This window comes from Plasmodium fragile (genome assembly GCF_000956335.1).
Source record: "Plasmodium fragile strain nilgiri unplaced genomic scaffold supercont1.11, whole genome shotgun sequence".
Lineage (NCBI taxonomy): Eukaryota > Apicomplexa > Aconoidasida > Haemosporida > Plasmodiidae > Plasmodium > Plasmodium fragile.
The window spans coordinates 237,383-260,495 of NW_012192591.1; the positions used below are offsets into that span (position 1 = coordinate 237,383).

The window sequence follows — 23,113 nt, forward strand, 5'->3', positions numbered from 1 at the left end:
ACCACGCTGAAATGGATGCAATTGTACTTGTGCTGTATTTATTAGCTACAATAATTTATGCTATGTTGAGATGAACTGAACTGATTATTTATTTTATTTTTTTTTCTTTAATGGGTGAGTTGAAATGGCCCTTCATATGTTGCAGCATGTGTGTGGTTTTGTTAACCCCTGTCCGTGCCTTCCTTCTATGTCTCAAGCAAAATATAAAAATAAAATGTCAAGAGGTGTAGACATACATATATGATCAGTTTGTGTGACGCCTTTCAGGAGAACAGAGTGTGTCCCCATTTGAACATTCAACCTACTAACCAATTGCTATGTGACGTGTAGCTCCATCGCAGTGTTAATTTTAAATCACCCAAATGGAATGGTGTGTGTAGAAGTGTTTTTTGAATTCGCAATTATGTTAACACGTGTGCTCGGTATTGTGCTGGCGGTGTGAAACGGTGAAGGGGGAATAGAAGAGAGTGGCGACGGTGTGCGCTAGCTGTTTGTAGACAGGGCAGATATTCACATGGTGATGAAAACTGATCATCCAAGTTATTGCTAAGTGGGAGGTTTTTCTCGAGGGTGATTATCATGCATTATATATAAACCGGGGAACACCGTCAACATGGTGCTGTGCGTGAGAACACCCAGATGTGTTACCTAGTGATGAAGTTAATGAGGGAACATAACAATATTATTTTATTTATTGTTTTGTGTTTTTGCCCCTGTCGTACTGTCGCCCTTTTTCCTATACGTACAACATAAAATGCGGCTTGGTCTGTACAGTGCAGATTTAGGGTTCACATTATTGGCCCTTATCTGTGGGTGCCACCCGCCCGTTTCTGATAAGATGACAATAAACAGACATGGAACAACGTTGCGAAGATTTTAAGACAAGGCAAAAAAAAAAAAAAAAAAAAAAAAAAATTTATTTACCCACCCTGTCTGGGAAGATGGATGCAGACCTGCCAAACAATACGACCATTGAGTTAGGCGCAAATGGGCCCTATTTATTCTGTGTACAAAGTTTACCAATTTGAAGTGACACGTCCATATTACAAAATGAGTTAGGACTTTTGAATTTTTCAAAATGACTTTACGTAGAAGGCGGTCACTGCGTCCAACTGACCGAGGGCAGCATGGTTGACATCCATTCGGGTGTGACGAAAGGAAAGCAGCAACGGGTACCACAAGGAAGGAGAAGGGAAGAGGAAGGAAACAGCAACGGGTTATCCCCTCACAGATCATTAAAAATGGGGAATCGCTTACATACAATAAGAACGCCTCGCTGCACTGAGTTATTCCACGTACTTGACCATAGCATGGAAAATATTTTGAAGTGGTTGGAAATTGCGGTCGAACTTGGTGCCCGTTGTGGAAATGCCCCATCTGAGTTGGCTCCGACCCAAAAGAATGGTAAGCCTTTTACGTACACATCAGATTAACCCTGCATGCACATGTACACCTGTAAATAACCAGGTGGAGGGCTGAGCAATCCTGTTGATAGTTACATGGTTTGCGTATCCCCTGCCGTTAGTTAATTGGTTATATTGTTATTTCTTTTTTTCTTCGCGCTTTTGTGTTCGCATTTTTTTCTTTTAAGCGTACAAATGGTGGACACACTGGAAAGGGTTTGCTACGCAGGGATATGCAAAGAGGTGTAATAGGGACAGGCCCTCACTTCGTGGCGGGAAAGACTATCCCCCAAACAGCGCCCTTATATGTTGTCACGTTGAGGAAATATCGTATATGGCAATTACACAAAAAAGAAAATTTTTTAAATAAATGGGAAAATGAAAAAAAGAACAAATACAATAAAAGTTTTTTCGTGCTTCATATATGGCTCTTTACAAGTAGCATTGTTTTTTTTTTTTTTTTGTTCTTGTGTGTGTGTGTGTGTGCACGTGCTACTTTTTGGCTTACGCGGAGTCTATCACGCAAAGGCGGATAAAAAAAAGAGAATGCCCATTTGTGTACTGTATATTTTTTTGGCCCAGGTAAATAATTTTTTTCTGTTTTTTGACCAATGTGCGTGTACAATTGTTGTGTTTGCGACATATGGGACCGCTAAAATCTTCCCAATATGCGCGGGGGTAGTGAGCCGTACCCGTGTCATCGTGCACGCTACGCGCATACGTAACGTAAAAGTACCACGCGTATGCAAATGTATGAATGTCATTCGCTTGGGTATACGGCCGAAGCAGTGCGTAATTCCCCGCATGCGTATACGCATGCATACACGTATGGTTATGTGATAAAAATGGCATTTTTCATATTCCTACGCTGGGCGATTTTGTTATTTTTTCATGTTTATTTTATCCTTTTACACCCTTCACCCCTCAGTCCACCTCGCGCGTGTTATCGGCACTTCATCAGCCTCATCGCGCACATTACTCATGACAAAATAGCATACCACGTGAACACATTTTTGCATATGCAAAAAAATACGCCAAAAAAAAAAAAAAAAAAAATGCTGATTTATTTTTCAATCAAAAATGAGCTTACAATTCTGGAAGGAACAAAATGAGCAGAGAAGAAATTATCACTTGCACATGCAACAAATTCGCAATTTTTTCTCGCCCGCGTAGGCATTTTTACATGCCTCCTATTTTATTGCGTGTCCCCTTTTGCTCGCACCTCGCGCCAATGTGCGAGCAGCTTGCGACCGACTGAAAAAAAACTGAGACCAATTGCGACCATTTTGCTCACCTTTGTGTGTGTGTTTTTTTTCCCCGGTTTTGTTCGCATTTCCTGGTCGGACCGTGCTGGCATTTTTTGCTCGGACCCGACCAGCATTTTCTCTCCGACCCCGTTTCCACTTTGTTTCACATTCTGTTTCCGACGTCTGTGCGTTTTTGTGTCCCCATTTGTGTGATTATTTCTGTCCCTCTTTTTATGTGCACACCTGTGTTCCCATGTCCTCCCTTTTTTTTTTGTGCCATTTTCTGGTACCTTTTTCGCCCACATTTCTACCCCGCTTCAAAATTTTTTTCGTTTTCTCACACTTTTTACACTTTGCTTATTTTTCCTTCACCCCTCGAATTGCATACGATATTACGTATTTTTTTTTTTTTTCCTCTTTTTGCTTTCTCTCTTTTTTTTTTTTTTTTTTCACGTGCTGATCACACCCCGTTTCGAGCACGCAATATTTTTTTTTTTTTTCGAGCCAAGTTGGATTGTACGCCAAGTTGGACCTGTACGCCATTTTGTACATCGAGCACTTGTTACGCACAAACAGGTACCTGCCAGGTGTAGTGTACTTTCCGCGTCACGAGTTATAGGCGTATTCCACGCCATGTGCTGCCATGTTACTTTTTTTTTTTTCTCATGTAATCCACATTTTGTAATTGTAATTTTTACACGATTCGCATTTTTTGAAGTGAACACATTTTGTATTTTTCTTTTTTCTTCCCCCTTTTTGTGTCCGCCGTGATTTCCTTTTTTTGTTTTTTTTTTTTTTTCAAGAAGGAATTTTATCACTGGCCGGGATTTTTTTTGAACATGTTAAAGGACGGAGAAAAAACACAAGCAACAAGCTGATGTGCCATAAATAGTACAAATATAACTGCTGTGAAAGCAGCCATGTTAACCGTCGTGGCATACACAAGTAAATGGCCGCGGAATATTGAGCTGACGACAACCCAACTGTGATTCATTTACACCATCGCAACTTAAAAAAAAAACAAAAAAAAAACACCAAGGGGGAGGTAAAAAAAAAAAAAAAATACCTTATATACTAACCCACAATCCCCCCATTTTGACATGAAAACATAAAAAAACGAATGACCCACCCCAAAATGAGTTCTGTTCAAGGCTCGAGTGTGCACACAGTGCTATGTAGGAATAAAATGAAGGTTGTGTTTGACCATGGTGTCACATGTGGAGGTGTAATTAAAGGTACAACACAAATGGACAAGACGCAAAATGCAGAGTGGGACGTACAGAACTACGCTTGCCACGTGCCAGTGAAAAATGGACCTTGCTTTGGCCACAATGCAAAAGTGTTCCTCCTTGTTATGCGACACCTATATAAAACGCATGACCATCAGGATGCCATCCATGGTGCCATGAAGAAAACTAACTTTTTTAGCAATATGAAGTGCGCAGTTCTTCTGTTACTCGTGTTATATAAGAATAGGAAGAAAGCTAGCCTTGTGGCGCACCTTGCGGTGAATTCGGGTTCCCCACGAGGCGTCCTGTCTCACGGGGAACACACATACAATACAGGTGCTGCCTGCGGCCATGATGGGGCGGAGCAGGCAGCCGAGAGGGGCAGTGATGGCGATGACGAGACAGGTATCTACCTCGATGTGCATTCCACAGGAAGGACCGCTTCCCCACCCACGCCAAAAAAAAATATACTCTTTTTAAAAAGAAGCGGACATAGTGCCATGTTCCCATTTTGTAAAAATGTCAACTGCGTAAAGGTGAAAAAAAAAAAAGGCTATCACAACAGATTCAAAAGAAAGGGAAATGTTCATGCGAACTTTCATCGGACGAGCAGCTTCAAATGGTCTTGCCGTTCGCCTAATGCTTCTGACCTGACTGAAAGTGAGCAGTTGTTACACTCGGCACACTTGCACCCGCTTGCGGAAACGAAGAATTGTTCCATGCGAAGAATCACTATCGTGAAGACATCCCTCGCCAACGTGCACCTCCCGACGCGCAGGTCCATCCCCAGCACAAGTGTTAACCATAAAAAAACGAGTAACAAATGTAAAGTCAGTTCTTTGTGGAGGTCACGTGACTTACGCTGCGCAAGACATGCCTGCCAAGGGAACAAAGGCATAATTCGTTCCTGCACCCCTATTAATGTTTTAAACGATTGTAAGGACAATGAGACGAAGGTGTTATGTCCCCACATGAATAGCAACAACATAAGTGAAGCAGCATATAACACAAATGATGGAGTCATCCTTTCACGTTATTCACTTTTCCATGTCAACGGGTATGATCCACAAATTACACCCAAATGTGAAGCACTAATTTTTAAAGCAAAGGAGTGTAGGAATGTTCCTTTTCTTTTTCCTTCATCTACCTTCGCACAGGTAGTAGGCAATAAAAAAATATTTGTCACTGTGGGAAAGGGTCACATGATTAACAGCTGCGGTAAAGCCAACTGGTGCAGAGGTGAGAGCCGCTTGGAAAAGACCCCCCTTTTGTATTTGCATATGATTAATTGGGTTGCAGCCAACAGGGTAGCCATCATGGGGTTGATAGCCGAAGGAATATTCTGTGATGTTATCACATTGCTGTTCCAAGTTACCATCATTACCGTAGCACGAATGGCAGCCGTAATGGGCGTCATTGTATTCTCCGTCGCAATTGCGCTGAGCGAGATTCTAATATATACCCAACTGTGCGCCCATATGATGGCATCCCTATTGGAGAAGCGGCCACCATTAATCATCAGACAAAGCAAGTGCAGTGAAGCCACGACCCCATCGCAGAGATGCATGTCTACGCACAAATGTAACATATATAACTTGTCGCTTAAACATTGCACAACGGGTCCGGTAACTTCCTCCCACAGTACACGCGCCCTCATATCATTCTCAAGTAGTACCTTGTCTAAAAAGGAATGTGACATATGGAAGGTCGGTTGCCCTTCAGTAGAAAGTTCACCATCTTGTAATTTGCAAGCGGCAGAAAACAAGTCACTCCTAGCAGTGCATGTTGGGGGGGAGCATCATGGCGGATTGAACATTACCGCAGTTGATATACCGAGAGACAGAATTAAACAGCCCGCGTGTATATTTTGTCCCCCTTGTAACGCAACGAATGAATTTTGGAAAAGGCACCAGTGCTTGATGTTTGCGGCGTGTCTCCCTATTGTTCATGTCTGCGATAGAAGCGAAAACCGCAAGAGCAGACACCGCCCAAGTGGCCACGCCGCTTTGCCATTTTTCCCATTGATGACCAGCTCAAGTGATTATTTTTGTCCATACAGTAATGAAGCAATAAATGCAACTCGCACTTGTTTTACTTATCGTTTATGCTTTGTGTGCATCCCCCTTAGGGAGTTTAGCTCTTGTTATGAATTTCACCATGTGCTAATTTTTCATAACGCACAGTTGTTCAAAGGTGTGTGCCTCATGTTAGCCGAGTTGATTATTGCCCTTTTTTTTGTAATTCATGTGATGTCCGTCCGATTATGTACCTCTATGATAGCGATTTTGAATGAAGAAGGCGATGCAAGGTTAAGCATGTTTTTTTTGAACAAGAAGGCATCAACCAGAGTGCTCACCTGCGTAGTTTCTTCCCGTTTTATCCATTTATTGGACAAATATTTCAAAGCACATTTGCGTGCATCGCTTATTTTTTACCTGAACGGTGCAGGTACATTTGGCAGAAAAAATGACACCAAAAATTGCAGCAACAAGGACTGTGATTATGCTACCACCGAATTATTCCGATGTTTGTACTATTACGCACCTATGATGATTGCCCGCTTTTTGTTTAATTCAGGAATGAGTAATACGTTTTGTGTGTCCTCGGATGAGGATGAAATCAGTGAGAACACAGACACCCCGACGTTATTGTCCATCGTGGGTAAACCTCGAACGGGTCATAACCATTTGTGGAAATATAACTTAGGTAGAGGGGACCCCCACGTATGTAGCAACCCAGTTGGGGACAGCGAATGGGGCGGCAATAACAACGATGGTGCAGACGGTGGTGATTGTCCTACAGCAGGAAATTCTAATGAAGGAGGTAATCACCCTCAAGAAGTTAATAATAACCTCAATGGTAATGGTAACCAAGGAGGTGACACAGGAGATAAGGATGACCGAGATGGAAATGACAACAATGAGGATCAGGGAGGAGGTTTCCCCGAGGGAGAGGAACAAGATGAGAATGTTCTGATGGATGCTCAAAATGGGAAAACGAAAAAGAAACGAAAAAAAACATTAAACGACAAAAGTAGGAATATTAATAAAGCCACTACTGGAAGGAAAAGTAGAACAAAAACGGATACCCCAAATGATAAGCAGGACGAGAATAACATGGCTGCAGGAAACTATGGTAGTGTGCATAACATGAAGCAGTTGCACAAATTTGGAGGCATGAATAGCGTTGCTGGTGTGAACAACATGGGTAGCATGCACAATGGCTCCTTCCTTTATAATAACCAAGTGTCAGATAAAATTATGCATGACGGTATGGGTAAGATGACTATGAAATCGGGGGGTGGGTACCCCAGTAGGATGGGTGGCGATGCGAACTTTCAGATGGGCGGTCATGTTGGCGGCCACGTAGGTGCACACAGCGGTGGCCATGCGGTAGGCCAGATGCACAACGGAAATATGAACATGTACTTGAATAACACCGGGAGCATGCAGTACATGCCACCTTATGCCAATTCTAACAACCCTGTTGGAATGAGTTTGAGCAGCGGGGTGGCAGGATCGGCGAATGGTTCTCTGGGTAACCATGCGAATAGCAGCGGCCAGGGTAGCAGCTCGATGCATGGTCAGATGAAGCACCTGAACAGTGGCTTCCGAAACAGTGTGATGAAAAACAACTCCAGTCAGATGAGCCGCATGATGATCAGCCCCCTCAGTCCACAGCTAGCGCACAGCGGCGTAAATAGCGGTGTACATAGCGCCGTAAACAGCGGTGCAGGTAATAACATGGGTAACTACGGGATGCACTTTAACCAGCAACAGGGAAGTATTGCCAATGGGCATGTGGGCAATAAGGTCAGTTACCACATGAATGGTCAGACGGGAGTTGGGTGCGCGGTGCAGAGTGGAATGAGCAACGCAGGAAGCAACAGCTTTGTGCACCACCCGAACAACCATATTGGAAGCGTGCCAAATAGCCTCTCTAGTTCAGTAAGCAGCAGCGCCAACATGCATATGGAGGACTCAAATGCAAGTGGCAGCAATCATAAGGGGCACATGAATGTGCACCCGCGAGGCAACACAAGGAGCACGTGTTCGATGAGTAGCCAATTGGGGGGTCTCCAGGGCGGAAAGCCGGGGGCGCACATTAATGGGCCAATGCATAGTGCGGGGAGCGGCCACATGAGCAATCAGATGGGCGCACATGCGATGAGTCAGACGAGTGGGCCATTGATGAGTCAGACGAGTGGGCCATTGATGAGTCAGACGAGTGGGCCATTGATGAGTCAGACGAGTGGGCCATTGATGAGTCAGACAAGTGGGCCATTGATGAGTCAGACGAGCGGATCACTGATGAGCCAGACGAGCGCGCACTCGAACAAAGTGCTCACCAATGCAATAAGCATGAACAAGTTGAACAACAGCAAGAACACCAAAAGCGGAAATGCAAGTTTGAGCATGAACAGCCATATGATGAACCCAATGGCCAGCTACATGGGCCCCAACATGGGCTCAAACATGGGTCGAAATTCTGTGACAAAAAATATAACTGGAAACACACAGGACGGAATGAACAATGGGAAAATGCAGGACACTGTTATGAATAGCAGTGTGTATAGGAGCAACAGTCTTTTGAGGGACACTCTGATGGGTAGCAACAAGGCCGGTCCAGGTGGCGCTATGCAAAACCAGATGATGAAGAACGCGATGATGAAAAATGAAATGAGGAATAATAGCACTTATATGGTCGGTATGGTGAACGACAATTTGGTCCACACGAACATGGGCATGGGTGTGCGTGGTAGCTTCCGTCCCATGAATAGCCTCCCCGTATATAACAATGGAACCGCCATGAAATTTGCAGGACAGAGATACAGCATGAGTACAATGGTGCCCAACAGCACCGGACCAACAGCAGCAGCCGCTGCAGCAGCGGGAGGCATGATGATGATGAACAGGGAGATGAACGAAATGGGTAGCACCCCCGGAATGATGAATTATATAAGTGGTAACAACTTTATAAATAAGAATATGAAAGGTGTGAAAATGGAGCACACATACCCCTTTGAGCAGATGAACATGAGGAATGATCAACTGCATCACGTAGAGGTCCATCAGACAAACATGGGACATATGAGTGTAAATAATTCAAAAATGTATCTTAGCAATGTACAAGTAGGGAATGATAAAATAAGTGGCGGTAATTTTCTTCAAGGAGAAAGTAATCAGTTCTATTCGTATGGAAGCGGACCAAATGATACATGCGGAGGTACCGTGCATAAGAGTGACATGAATGGAGTAGCGAATGCCAATGTATGTGGAACTACGAAGGATGTAGGAAGTGTGAGTAGCAATAAACAGAATACAGTACTCAATAGTAAGAAAAAAAGCAAAAATAATTTGAAGAATGGGAGGGAGCACGAAATGAATAACAGCCAGAATTTAAGGACTGTAAAAATTAACTGGAGTAAATATGATAGCATTTTTAAAAAAATAAAATTAGAAAAGGATTACGAAAAATTTATCAACACAGATAAGGAGGACGCGGAGAAGAAGAGGAAGAATAACATGTCAGATGCAGATACGGACGACAAATCAGATTGGGAGCAGAATCCTGCCCCAGGATTTAATGACCTGTTGAATATTAACTTTAGGTCTTTCATTCATGATTATAATGAAATACTGAATAAGTTAAACTCCATAAGAGTGAATGATAAAAGTGAGTTCAAGAAAAATGCCTACACACAATTGTATGAAGAAATTTTTTTAAACATTGAACGCTTTTTTGACATTTCCCAATTAAGACATGAAAATAATTTTACGCATTCCAATTTTTATAAGAACACCCTTGATCGTGTCAGCGAAGGAGACATGCTTCTCGCCAATGGCAGTGGGAGCGATGGATATGAAGGGGCGGGCGTGACATCGACCGAAGTAGCAGTAGTGAACCAGAATGCAGCATCTGCAAGTGTAGGCAATTTGGCCCATAAGACCGGTAAGGCTAAGGTCAACAGAGGAGTAAAATCACAATGTACTGACCCAGAGAAGGGAACTCATACTCATGACGGTGAAGATGATATTATGAACAAGGGAAAGACGAACTTCTTCCAAAGTGTGTCTCGCAGTGCAGGGAATAATTCCCTCTTCGAAATGTTATTAAAAAAAAAAAAAGAGTTTGACGAAATTTGCATGCTGCATAATTTTGACTCGGCTATGGCGAATGGGGAAGTGGCCTTCCCGAACGATACGAGTGGTAGAAATGTAACTCCCATGGATAGAAGTCTTGCCTCTGTGGAGAAGAAATTCACTTCCAGCAGTTTTCAAGGCTCTCCTGCGAAGAATAAAATGGGTACGTCCGTGCCAGACTACAAAACTGGTGTTACCCATGTTGGCAGCGGCAACGTTAGGTACCCACATGAGAACAACCCAGGGACGAACAAAAAGGGAGGGAGCGAAATAAAAAACGCAGCGTACCAAAATCACTTCATTGAAAAAATATTATCAAAAAGGTACAGGACTTATTCCATTAACGAATTTGTAAATGTGCAGCTGAACGACAACCTTCTGGAGCTCATCGACATGTACAAGCAGAACCTCTGTTTTAACATCAGGAAGATGTTGAAGAAAAAAATCAGCCACGAGAGGAAGGGACGCTTTGATTGGCATTATGGCGTTAAGCGGGTGAGCAGAATCGGAAGAAAGACGCGTACAGGAAAGAGAAGAGAATTACTCACGGGAAGGGGAAAAAAGAAAAAAAAAAAAATAATGGGAAAGGGCAAAGAGTTTCCTAGCACAACGTTGAAGATGATGGGCATGATAAATAGCAGTGATGAGTTGGCATGTGCAGAAGCAGCACGAAGTACCCACTTGGGAGATCATCACCCCGTTACAGAAGGGAAGAACGCCTCCGGGGAAAATTTAGAAAAACCGCTTTTTTTCTTCTCATCAGGAAATTTTAGAAAGAGAAAGAAAAACGATCAGGATGGTTCTGCTAATGTCGGCGATGGTATTGGTACAGAAGAGGGGGAGAGGAGAAATGTTGAAGAGTTGTCTCCAGGTAGGAAGTGCGAGGAGGAGCAGCGGAAGGATGGTGGTGGAGGAGATGCGAATGACAACGTCGATGCTGGAATAAACAAATTCGTGAACAAGCTATCCTTTGGGCTCTTCCAAACGAAGCTCAAGTCCCCACAGAAGAACGAAGGCGAAATGAAAAATAGGAGCGACAGTACAGTGGACCACTGCACGATGGAAAACCATGGAGACATTAGTCTTTATATAGAAAAAAATGTCACACAGAAAAAATCGCCACGAACGAGTGCAGCCTTCATGCTGGCATCAAAAATGGAGTGCACCAATTTGTCAATTAGCAGAATGCAAAAAAGATTATTCGATGAAAGGAGAAAGATAAAATTGAACAAGCAAAGAAAAATGAGGAATCTCAAGTACAAAACAAATGCAATAATCGACTTTGGTGATAAAATCGTCTGGGTGTCTTTCGAATTTAACCACCTAGACACGCTGCGGAAGATTAAAAATAATTTTTTCAATTTGTACAATTTGAGTCAACTAGAGAAAACGAAAGATTCGGACATCAACTTGGAGAAGTGCATTACCAATGAAATGAAAAAATACAAAAATGTAAAAATCAGATTTTATAAATTCCTCAGTTATTACGACTTTGTGTTTTTGAAGAACCGATTGAACTTTATTAAAATTAAGTATAAGAATGGGGTGGCAAGAACTGCAAGAGGGATGACCTTCCCAGGTACTTCCTTGGCGAAGCTGGCCGATATGCAAAGGGACCACCCAGCTGAGATTACTTCTGTAAAGATGCCTGCTGGTGGAGCCATTGTAAGTGACCCAACTGTGGGGAATGTCAAATGCGAAGCGGTACAGAATAGAGACAAGGATGATAGCTCCCCTCAGGATGGGCCCAGTGTGGAACAGGCCAAGAGTGGTGCTGTACTGAGCGATGTGCACCCTGGTGCCGAGTTGGTCAAGAAGGATCACCCGCAGACAGGGGCACTTTTTAGTGAAAAGGGGATAATAAAAGGAGGAGAAGTGAACAGTGGAAATAACAACCCTGTTTTGAAGAGCGAAGGCGGGGAAGAAGCCCAGCACCATGACCAGCAGGAGCCCCTCACGAAGGAGCAACTTCCTACCCCCCTTCATAATAGTCCCTCCATCATTGTCAAAAGTGAGCATCCCAAGAGTGAAGTGATATACCCGTACCTTCCCTTCGCCAAAACAAGAGGTGATGACATTAATCAGATTTTAAATGACGTAAAGAATCTGTACATCGAACCCAATGACCATATGATTAAAAAAAATAAATTAAGGAAAGACATAACACTCTTCCCACTGATCGATAAGAAGAGGTTGAATACTTACATTAGTCTCGATTTGAATGCAGCTGCGAAAGAAGAACTTGTGAAAAATGAACATACCAACAACCATTCAGTGGACAAGGAAATACACATCCTTAATAAATTTTTGAGTACAAATTTGAAACTTGAAAAAATGGAATTTGGAAAAGTCGGCTCAGGAATAAATACGTCAGGTGGAGGAGCAGCAACGACAGGAGCAGCAACAGGAGGAGGAGCAGTTGGCCCAGGAATAATAATAGAAAATTATGACCATGCAAGGAATAATCATATGCATTGTGAGAAATACAATACAGCCAATTCTGTCCTGATTGACAATTACGTCTGGTCCAATAACCCCTCCCTTTTCAGCATCTTCGAAAAATATTATTTGTTGTTAAAAATGCAAAAGTACATTTTACAATATAAGCACTTTTCAAAGAATAGCCTTAAGAGGAAATTAAGTTCAGAGTCCAACTGCGATGTTTATTCGAGTTCGAATTCTTTGAAGGGTTCCTCTAGTGGAAATGTTAAAGGGAGAAGGAGGTATGGGAAGGGGGGTAAGGGTACAAAGAAGGGTGGAGGAGGACGTAGACTCTCTTCATCGAAAGGGGGCAGGCGAGGGGTCGCCGCCATGATGGCATCCGCTAATGATGGAATGGCCGTGGATACGGTTGGTGTGAAGCGAAGGAGAAAGGCTGCAGTTGTTACCACCAGTCAACCATGCAAGGATGTTAGCGATCAAGTAGGGTTTGCGAAGAATGACATGAACGAGCATGGCTTGGTTAGCGGAGAAACGAATGAACACTTGGCAGCAACCCCATTTGTGAAGGTAGAACCGGAGGGCGCATCAACGTGTGTGGATTCGATTCAGAATGAAGGGGGCGGTGAGGTACAAGGTATGTCTGCCCAACGATATAACACGCCCATTGGGGGGACGGGAACCAACGGCAGTGTAGAAGTGCCCCCTGAGCAGATTGACGCATTGTACCCTGCCATGAAGAACAAAGTGGAGGAAGAGGCGAATGCAATGGGGAGAAGCGGTGTGTCTGATGAGGTGCAGGTAGCAAATGGAGAGGCAGTCCCGCAAGATGCTAATACGATAAATGAACAAAGTGTACGTCGGACCTGCAAAAGTGAAAGCAACAGTAGCGGAAGTGTGAAAAGCGCCAAGAGGAACAAGTCGTCGCTGCAAACAAATGTGGCCAAGGGGGAGATGAACTTTATTGGGGTAGTAAAAGATGGAGACGCAGTGGGAGACTCAGACGCAGAGGCAGAATTTGACACCGAGTTGGAAGATGGAAGTGGCAAGAAAAGGAGAGGAAGGAAGAAAGGAAAAAAGAGGGGAAGGAAAAAAGGAGGCAGAAATAAATACAAATTAGAAGAAGATAATATGACGGTAGCAGAAAGTAACAGAACAATGTGGAAAAAACAAAACGGAGAATATGAAAAGTACCAATTGAAAGACAGTAAAAAATTTACAGACCTGATTAACAATGAAGACATGTTAGATGAAATGGATAAGGAAATTCTGGCCAATGAAGTTATTCCAATTGATAAAGACATTATAATAGATCTGCTATGCGAAGAGGAAAAACTAATAGAAAGCTATATTAAGAATTCCAAATTTGTGGACAAGAATTTAATATGCTTTTTAATTTACCTCAATACGGTTCAGAAGAGGCTGAGCTGCATTTCGAACAAATTGCTTAAGAAAGTGATTAGGGAAAATAAAATGCCCGCAAGGATCAGTGAGAATGTAAGTCGCAGTGACGAAATAACTTACAGGTATCTTATGTTTGAGAGATGGAATCAATTAAGGTATTCCGTTTTTTATAATATGAATTATGTTCGTAGTGGTGGTAGTAGGGTCATGCTTCACGACAGTGCTCAATCCGATGGATACAAAAATGTAAATATTCAAACCATTTTTGATTTACACAAATTTTCTGGAAAATACAAAAAGCAAAAATTACCTCCCTTTGAGTATAGCATGTTTCTCAAGTACAAAATTCACAAACAGAGTAAGACATGTGCAAGTGGGCAGGAGGGAGGAGAACGAGGAGGGGAGTGTTCCCCAGGTGGTGAACACACAGAAGGGGTGGAAGAAATGGAAGATGAAGAAACGGTATTTATGAATAATGAAGATAATTTTTGTGGCTTCTCAAACAATACCGATTTGAATATAACCCCAGTGCTGTCCTACTGCTGCGTATGTTTCAACGATGATTATAACACCACGCAGATTAGTGAACAGGGAGATCCTGTACAGAACGTTTCCAGGAACAACTCCATTTCTAACTCGGCCGTAGATGTGAAGAGTGAGAGCATGGATAAGACGCAGCAGGGACAGGGTAGAAGTAGGTCCAACTCGAAGAGAGACGAGGTGGGGGCCTCTGGGGAATTGAAAAAAGATGGGGATCAAAAGGGTGCCCAGGAGGCGACCCAACCACCACAGGAGGGTACTCTACGCAGCATGGGTGGCAGCCAGATTAACAATCCCTCCGGTGAGTGTGAAAAAAAAATTAACAGCACCTGCAGTGGAACGGACACTGCTATTATAGAAAAAAATATCAAGAGCAACCGCAACCTGATGATGCGATGCGGAAGGTGCTACATGCACGTGCACAAGTTTTGTTACATTTCGACCAAGAGGACAGAGGAAAGTAGTTCCACCTACGCACAGGCAACGACTTCCATCAGTTCAAACGAATGGCTTTGTCAGCGATGTGAATTTGAAAAAAAAACCCTGGGTAACAATTACCTGTACCTATTTGACAACCACGTTAAATGTTACATATGCATAGAAAGAGGAGGGGCCTTCATCCAACTTAGGAGTGATATTTTTGTCCATACCTTCTGCGCCATGTTCTGTGTGCCAGATTTGCTCGTCAATGCAAATGTGAATTTGGAAAATGTGGAAGAGTTCCTGAAATTAAATAATGTGTCTTTGACGCAGGAAATTTTGTCATCCTTGGAGAGGAAGAGAAGGAAGCTTTTGCTGAGCGGCGATCGGGCGAAGAAGGGGTTGGCGCAGGATGGACTCCCCTCCGTAACGGGGAATAGCAACTTGATGGATCCATGTACCGAATCGTCACCCCATCCCAGTGCGGTCAACTCACCCGTCAGTAATAATCCCGCACATGTAGCAAAAGGCTCAGACGAGAAGACAGCAGATTGTGTAAATTTGGAAAAGAATGAAGAAGCGAAGGGGAATACGGCTAGCGGAGAAGCTGATGGTGGGGGAGACCCCAACCCTGAAGCGGACACCGAATATGGATTCAGAATCAAATCGATAAGGTCCATTTTTTCGAAGAGTTACTTCTCCAGTCCTAAACACAGTGATAAAAAAAATGCACATGCGACGAGTGGTAATGACAAGGTTGGTGATTTTCCCCCGTCTGAGCAGAAGGAGGATAAGAAGAAGAGGGGGAGTGAAAACGTTAGCCAAGTTGAAAATTTAAAAAAAAAAAAAAAAACAGCGGGGAGTGTAAATGACGAGGTGAATACTTTACATTCGGATAAGGGGGGGACGAACGACACATTGGAGACTGATGGGGACGTGGCTAAAGGTAGTGCCGCCCCGGGTGAAGATAAGGGGAAGGGCAATAACCGTGCTCATCGTGTTGAACAGGGTGATGATGGCATGAGAAGCGGCTTTGATCATAGTAAAGACACGGACTTAGCGCACGGAAAACAGGACGGTGTGCGAATACAATGTGGGGAGCGTTACCTGCACGATGGATACTCCTCCTCCGAGTCATCGTCGTCCATCCTCACCGCGTCTTCCATTCGATCCGACTCGACATTGCTTCCCCAGCATGATGCCAAGAAGGCAGAAGAGGGTGACCACGATGGGGAGGCCACATTACACCGTGCAGGGACGACACAAAAGGAGAAAAACATTCCGACGAAGCAGTTGTCATGCATCCGGTACCTACTGAACGGCTACGGGCAGGATACTGTGCGATGCGACGTCTGTTTGAAGAGCAAAGGAATATTCATCAAATGTGAAAATATAAAATGCGACAAGTACGTGCACCCGCTGTGCGCCTACATGTGTGGGTTGTATATCAGGTGCAAAAATTCCAATAAAAAATTTTTGAAATTTCAGAACAAAATTGATTATTGCTTCCCTCGCATATTTTTCTTCATCAAGTGTATCTCTCACTCTATAAAGAAATGTGGCGTCATTAGAATATATGAGGAGATCATAAAGAGGAGAACCAAGTACCTGAACCGGGATTTGTATCCAAGCATATACGAAAGTAATAAAAAGGAGAGGAAGCAAAAGAATTCCGTAAAATACAAAATTAAAAACAACTGTAGTAATATTAAAAAAGGGGGAAGTATGGCAGGAGGTGTAGGTAATGGACCAGCAGCGATAGCAGCCATTGCAGCTGTTGCAGCAGGAGGACCTGGAGGAGGAACAGGAGATATATATGAAGTTTTAGCTTTTAATTTTAACTACTTAGATTCGTATCAATATAATTTTTTCCTCCTTCCATCAATTGATTATATAAAAAATGACATTTGCCTGGTTTGCTTTACGTCATACAAGAAGAAGGAGCTTCTGTATTGTAAGTATTGTAACATGTGTGTGCATAAGAGTTGCTACCTGGTTGACTCGACCTACCTGGAATACCACTTCTATAGAAAGAACAAAAGGGCGCATACCTTTTTAATGCACACGAAGCAACAGAAGTTGAAGAATTTACTTAGCAGAGTGAAGGAAAGGAAGGAAGCTCTGCTGAATGCCCTGCTACAGGAGAATAACCAACACGCGTATGACGATGTGTCACAGGGGGGAGTTACTGGAATTGTGAAGGAGGACGGAACAACTTGTGGGGAAATTATCCCACGTCATGGCATGATAGATCTTCCTCCACAAGAAGGAACAAGTAGTGGTGACCCCTGCGGAGTAAAAGGTGTGCATGTGGAGGAGCAACTTCTAGAAATGCATAACCATCCGTCTGTAGAAAAATCCCATGTGGACATCCCCCCCGTGAGCAATCACATCATCGCGCCTGAAGGAGGCGAACCAAATTGTGCAGAACAAAGTGGAGTGGCCCCCCCAGGTGAGGGGTCAGCGGGTCACTGGCAACAACATCCACATAACGGTAAAGGAATGAATAGGGAGAAGGAAATGGAAAAGTCAAAACTGTTTAAGGAGTTAATGCAAAACGAAGTTATCACCTGTTTGTACACCCCTGAATATTTACAAAGCACAGACTTTATTAACAAACTGAAGGAGTTTAAAAAGAAGCAAAATGTTATGCAGCTAAGTGAAAATGTGAAGTATAAATGCGAGGAGGAGAAATGCCTGACCGACCTGGATGATGTAGAAGAGAGGAAATTATTTGTATGCGATTTGTGTGCAAATAATTACAATCATGAAAATGTCAATTGTATATTGTGTAGCCGCAGGGGAGGCGCCATCAAATTAATAAAAGTGAATGATCATAACAAGGTAGATAAAAATAAGAATAAGAAAAACGCCTTTTTAAAATCGGAAAAAGATTTTGTATTTGTGCATATGCAATGTGCTTTGTATGCTCCGCAAATTATTATACAGGACATTGGAGAAGAATATTACCAAATGTTTAATTACGATAATTATTCCATGCAAGAGTGTGATGAGGTGTCACAGATGAAAGACAAGGGCTTCAAGTCAGACACGGAAGTGTGTGTTCTGAATAAAGAGTGTGATTATGATGAGAAGCAGAATTTGCTGGGGGAGTTTCTTTACCGCCATGCAGCCGCGCCGACTGTGAACAACAACAAGGGTAAAAACGCTCGCAGGGTGCTCGATAGGAAAAACTCCGCCACTTCTGCGTGTGTAGCGGCCAATGTAGTAGTGGGCGGAGCTGTTGCCGTTGCGAGCACGATCCATGCCACCCCTGCGCAGCATACACTTGCACAGCAGGGAGTAGCTGTAGAGGTGGTAGCGGCTGCCGGGGGAAGCATCCAAATAAAGGAAGAAACGAATGCAGCAGGTGGTTTGGTAGGGAAAGTTGTGCCACCCGTCAGCTGCAATGTCAGGCAGCCGAATGAGATTGGCAAGCTTGCAGAAGGAGAGGGAGACGCGAAGGTGAAAAAGAGCCTAAGTTTTGACATTGAGAAGGGAGGAGCGGATGGAGCAATGGCGCTAACGGAAAATGGGCTGCAGAACACAGCGCTGAATGCAGAGCAGTGTGGCGAGCGCTTGGTTAAGGAGGAGGGCGCACACCCAACCGAGGCGAACAACCTGATGAGCATCGCACAGCAATGTCCCAACGGAACCACAAACAATAACGCCATTCTAAACGAAACAAGCAACACCGCCGCGATCCCTAACACCATTCTAAACGTAACAGACAACAGCGCCGCAAGCAATAACGCCATTCTAAACGTAAGAGACAAGTACGGAAGGAGACTCAAAAAAGGAAAAGAAATTTTATCCTACAATAAATCGAACAGCATGATGGGAGGAGACCCGAAAAAGAGACAAATCGTCCCCTCATCCACACACGTACCATTTTCAAACAAAAAGACGAGCAACTTATACTACTACAATTTCAATAGAAAAAAAAATAATTACAAAATTATAATTAAAGATAAATTAAAAAAACACCTAAATAAAAATGTATGTTATATTTGTAACCTCACTTATGGCTATACACAAAAGTGTGTAGAAAATAATTGCAATAATTATTTTCACATATCCTGTGCAAAAATACACAAGCATTTTTTTGAATTCGATTATACCTTTTTAAAAATTTTCCCAAATGTGATGAGCATGCAGCAAATGTCTAAGCTGTCTAGCTGTTCTGTGGGGACCATCATTTTTTGTGAGGCACATTCTAGAATTAGGAGGAAGGTGAATCCTTCAATTAAATTATTTTCCAAGTTGAGGTCCTTTTTAGAATTGGCGCGGATAATTGTAGGGCAAATGAAAAAAAGGGAGGACATTAAAAATGCCTGGATAAAGGAAAAGCACCAGAGGGACATTACTTCTTTTGAGCATACAGAGGAGGACGTAGATAATCCGGACGAGGGCCAAGACCCGGAGGAAGTAGACGACGTCGACAGTTCCATTTCCATGTCCGATTCGGACGGTGCGGAGGATGGCGGCGATGACGATAGCGATGAAGAGGACGATGATGACTTCTCCGAAGAGGAAGAGGAAGGCAGCATGATGAGTGGAAGCGCCAGGGGGGTGAGCAGAAATGTGCTGTATGCGCCGCAGACGGATGGAGAGGCAAATATGATTTTCCCCCGCACACACACCAATCAGTTTGATGAAGGTGGTGCTGGGGGCGATCGTGGAAGAAGACTGCCCAGTGATGCCTTAGCGATGATGCAGGACAGTGCCCCCGGTAGTAGTGACAACATAGGCAGGCATAGCAGTAGCAGAGGAAGCAGTAGTAGAAGTGGACTAAGCCATAGAAGCAATAACACTAAGAGAGGCCACGCGAAAACCTTAACCAAACACCAACACGTGGAGGACCAGCTCCAAATGAAGGGCCTCCATGATCACCATAAGTTGAGTATGCAAAGTGAGTATACAGAAGTAGCAAATGGGGAGAGGGGTAAAGAGACCGGAAGCGCACAGAGTAATGAGCCCATGGAGGAAGAAATGGAAGATCTGCAGGAAGATGTAGTGGACAAAGTGGGCAGTGATAAGGATGAGGATTACGTGCCGGAGGATGAAGCCGAGGACAGTTAGCGATGTGGAACATGTGCGAATGGTCGAACGTGTTCCAAGTCAGGATCCAAACATATAGCTGATGACGTCGCTCTCCACATAGAAAGCGGGTTGGTCATTCACATGCACACACTTGGTATGCCACTCTACTCATTTACCTCCCTGCATGTGCACAATGGAAGAGACCAAGACTTCTCTAACGCGAGTCTACTAATGGTTCACCAATAAAACCCAGTTGTGAAGTGCCCCTCATGGCACCCTTTTGTGTGTATATATTACATAGGGTGTACATGTGCGCATTTCCTTTTTTTATGTTTTGCACGATTCGCTCCGCGTGTGCCACTTGTTCATTTTAACACCCGGACGCATAGCCGCCAAGGTGAAGTCATATCAACTTTGTTTTTCCCGACATAAATTTCACCAAAAAAAAAAATAAATAAAGTAAAAAATCATTTCACCCTTGTGAAACGCTGATTCTGATTAACTAAAAAAAAAAAAAAAATTAAAAAAACAAATGAACGGCAATAAAGTTATGCTCGTATGAGTGGGTGATACCCTGTAGGGACACATGTATATATGCACCTCGGTGTTTGTATGTGTGTGGGTGTTGGGGGTGTGTGCAAGCGCCCCCCTGGCTACTCCACGTCGGTGTCGTCGTATGTGTCTGAGGCATCCTCGTAGGCCTGTCTGGAGGGCTGCCAGATGTGCAACGTGTTGTCTTCGCTGATGGAGGAGATCATCTGCGTGGGGGGGAAGCAAAAGTGAAGGTGAAAACGATGTGTCCGTTATATGGAGTTTGATAGAAGGGGCAGAGCAGTGTTGTGGCCGTTGGGCCAAATGGAACCGCACGTGAGAACGCCACGCACGCTACGGCTCATCGCGCTCATCGCACTGCAAACATGTGTAACAGTGGAGAACGCACCATGGAGTAGGACGAGTTGAGAGAGTAGTCCAGGATGTTGGAGGCGTGGCTACCATGAATGAAAATAAGTTCAGGGGGACCATCCTGCGAATCCTCGTATGTCTGTTCAATACCAATTTTGTTTGTGTCATAAAAATAAATATATTTATTACTGGACGAGGAGGACAAGATGCCGGGCTGGTATTTGTCCCACTGGAGTTTTATAATTGTTTCCTTATGTGATATGATTCTGTGCAGTGATTTGTTAGTGAATCGAATGTCCCACAAATCAATTTCTTTGTTCGTGCCACCTGTCGCGAAGATATTTTTATTGTGTGGATTCACGTCGATGGAGTTTAAACTGCAGTTGGTAGCTCTGATGGAGCTCACCGCACTCTTGTTCCTAATGTCGTATATGTGTATGTGTCCGTTATCTGACACGGTCAACACATTGTTGTCCTTCCAGCAGCAATCTTGCAGAGGCACATTGTCATTAAAAAATTTTATCAAGGGGTGTATCACTCCTCCTTTGCAATTTTCGCTGTTCGAGCTGGTGATGGTAAAATCACCACCTCCACCACCAGTCGTGCAAATTCCTGCTCCCGCTGCGATTGCGGCGGTTGCTGAGGTTGCTGCGGTTGCTGCGATTGCGGCGCTTGGCGTGCTGACTCCTGCCGTGGTGACCCCTGCAGCTGCACCGGGGAGGCCCCCTCCAAGGGTACTGCCCCCACCACTTGCGCACAGGCTCCCACTAACAAGCGGAGGAGCCACATTCGCGGTGCTCGTCGCGCAGGACGCAGTTGCATTTATGTCCCATATACATAAATACGAATCATCAGCGCAGGACGAAATTAAATTGTTATCTGCGCCCCACTGAATACCCCACCCCTGGTAGAGGTGACCCTTGAGTGTGTAATCAAAACTGACGACGGCATTATTATTCGCTTCATCCTCTTCATAATTGTAATTACTTAAGTTTAATATATTTATATTTCCGTCAGAGGAGAAGCAGGCAATCACATCCTTGTTTTGGGGACTACAAGCAATTTTGTTAATTTCGCATTCGTGATAAATTTTTTTTTTTATTTTGAAATTTTTACTCGTGTCGTTGCATGTGTTGTGTCGGTAATTGTTTATCTTTTCGTAGTAGAGGTTCGAGTGCGAAAACTCTTCACTCGGCAGGCTCACCTACAGCGGGGAAGGGGCAGCGATGTGACGTGCCCGCAGCAGCGACTGTCGCCGACGCAGCGGACGCTTTTGTCCCTCATGCAGGACAAATCGCGGACAGGCCATTTGAAGAAAAATTGCTTCAAATGTGATGCAATTGGGAATATTTTTCCAAAAGTTTGCGAATCTTTTTTGCCATTTCGTGGGTGCCTTTTCCCTTTTTTACCTCCAGAATCAATATGTAGTTGTTTTTCTCCGTGGTGTAGGTACCCAGGATGAGGTCCTGGTTGTAAACATCATCGTCACACCTAACAGGTTCACAAGGGGGGGGGGAGGACAAGCGGCGCGATGGGTAGATATGGAAAACAAAATGCACTTCGTTAGGATAACACATGGACGCCACGCGCACGCGCGATATCTGCTTGCGACGCAACCTGTGATCATGGCGCTACTCGTAACCTACCTGCACACGCTGGGCACCCACTCGACAAAGAGAGAGGGCCAGTCGCACGTGTACATCATTATCACATTGTAAAGCAGGAGGGTGTTATACTGCCAGTACTTGTGGTTGTCACCACCGGAATTCATGTAGTTGTGTTTTCCTTCCTCATTTTGGTGGTTAAGGTCATTTAGGGCGTTCACGTGGCTCCCCTGCTTTTTCATTTTTTTTTTACCTTCTGGTTGGATCATGTGCGTAAGTGTAGGCAAGTGTGTGTGTGTATACGGAAGTGTGTGCACATGCAGGACTGTTACATAGTTTGTTAGGCGTGCACACTTGCATACACTAGCGGACAAACGGACGATCGGACAAGCGGACACATGAACGAATTTCCCACAAGGATATCATTGGCTAAAGGCTCACATATTATATCACGCATGAAAGGTGAAAATTGAAACAAAAAAATTTATCAATGGAAATACGCAAAGGGAGTAACCATGAGAATAACAAAAGCTAAACAGCTGCGCAAGTGTGGCGTAAGTGCGATGTAGTCGCGTAGCAGCCGCGATGCAGCTGCGACGTAACTGAGGTGCGCGTGTAAAATTAACAAAAGGGAACTCTCCATTTCCTGAAACATTATTCCCTTCATTTCAAACTTCTTCTTTGCTCCTATCACCCTTGGAAAAAAAAAAAAAAAAAAAAAAAAAAAGAAAAGCAATT

At 43.8% G+C, this 23,113-nt stretch overlaps 2 protein-coding genes across 2 annotated transcripts; one reads left to right on the forward strand and one right to left on the reverse strand.

Annotated features, from left to right (window-relative positions):
• Window positions 1-3,785: 3,785 nt before the first annotated feature.
• Window positions 3,786-19,907, forward strand: AK88_01309 (uncharacterized protein; the record flags this gene model as incomplete). The annotated part of the gene is made up of 2 exons (XM_012478945.1): window positions 3,786-5,000; window positions 5,037-19,907. 2 exons carry the CDS (start codon window positions 3,786-3,788, stop codon window positions 19,905-19,907), a joined length of 16,086 nt encoding a protein of 5,361 aa, XP_012334368.1.
• A 614-nt stretch (window positions 19,908-20,521) lies between these two features.
• On the reverse strand, window positions 20,522-22,617 carry AK88_01310 (uncharacterized protein; the record flags this gene model as incomplete). The annotated part of the gene is made up of 4 exons (XM_012478946.1): window positions 20,522-20,626; window positions 20,809-21,975; window positions 22,181-22,262; window positions 22,418-22,617. 4 exons carry the CDS (start codon window positions 22,615-22,617, stop codon window positions 20,522-20,524), a joined length of 1,554 nt encoding a protein of 517 aa, XP_012334369.1.
• Between the last annotated feature and the right edge of the window lie 496 nt (window positions 22,618-23,113).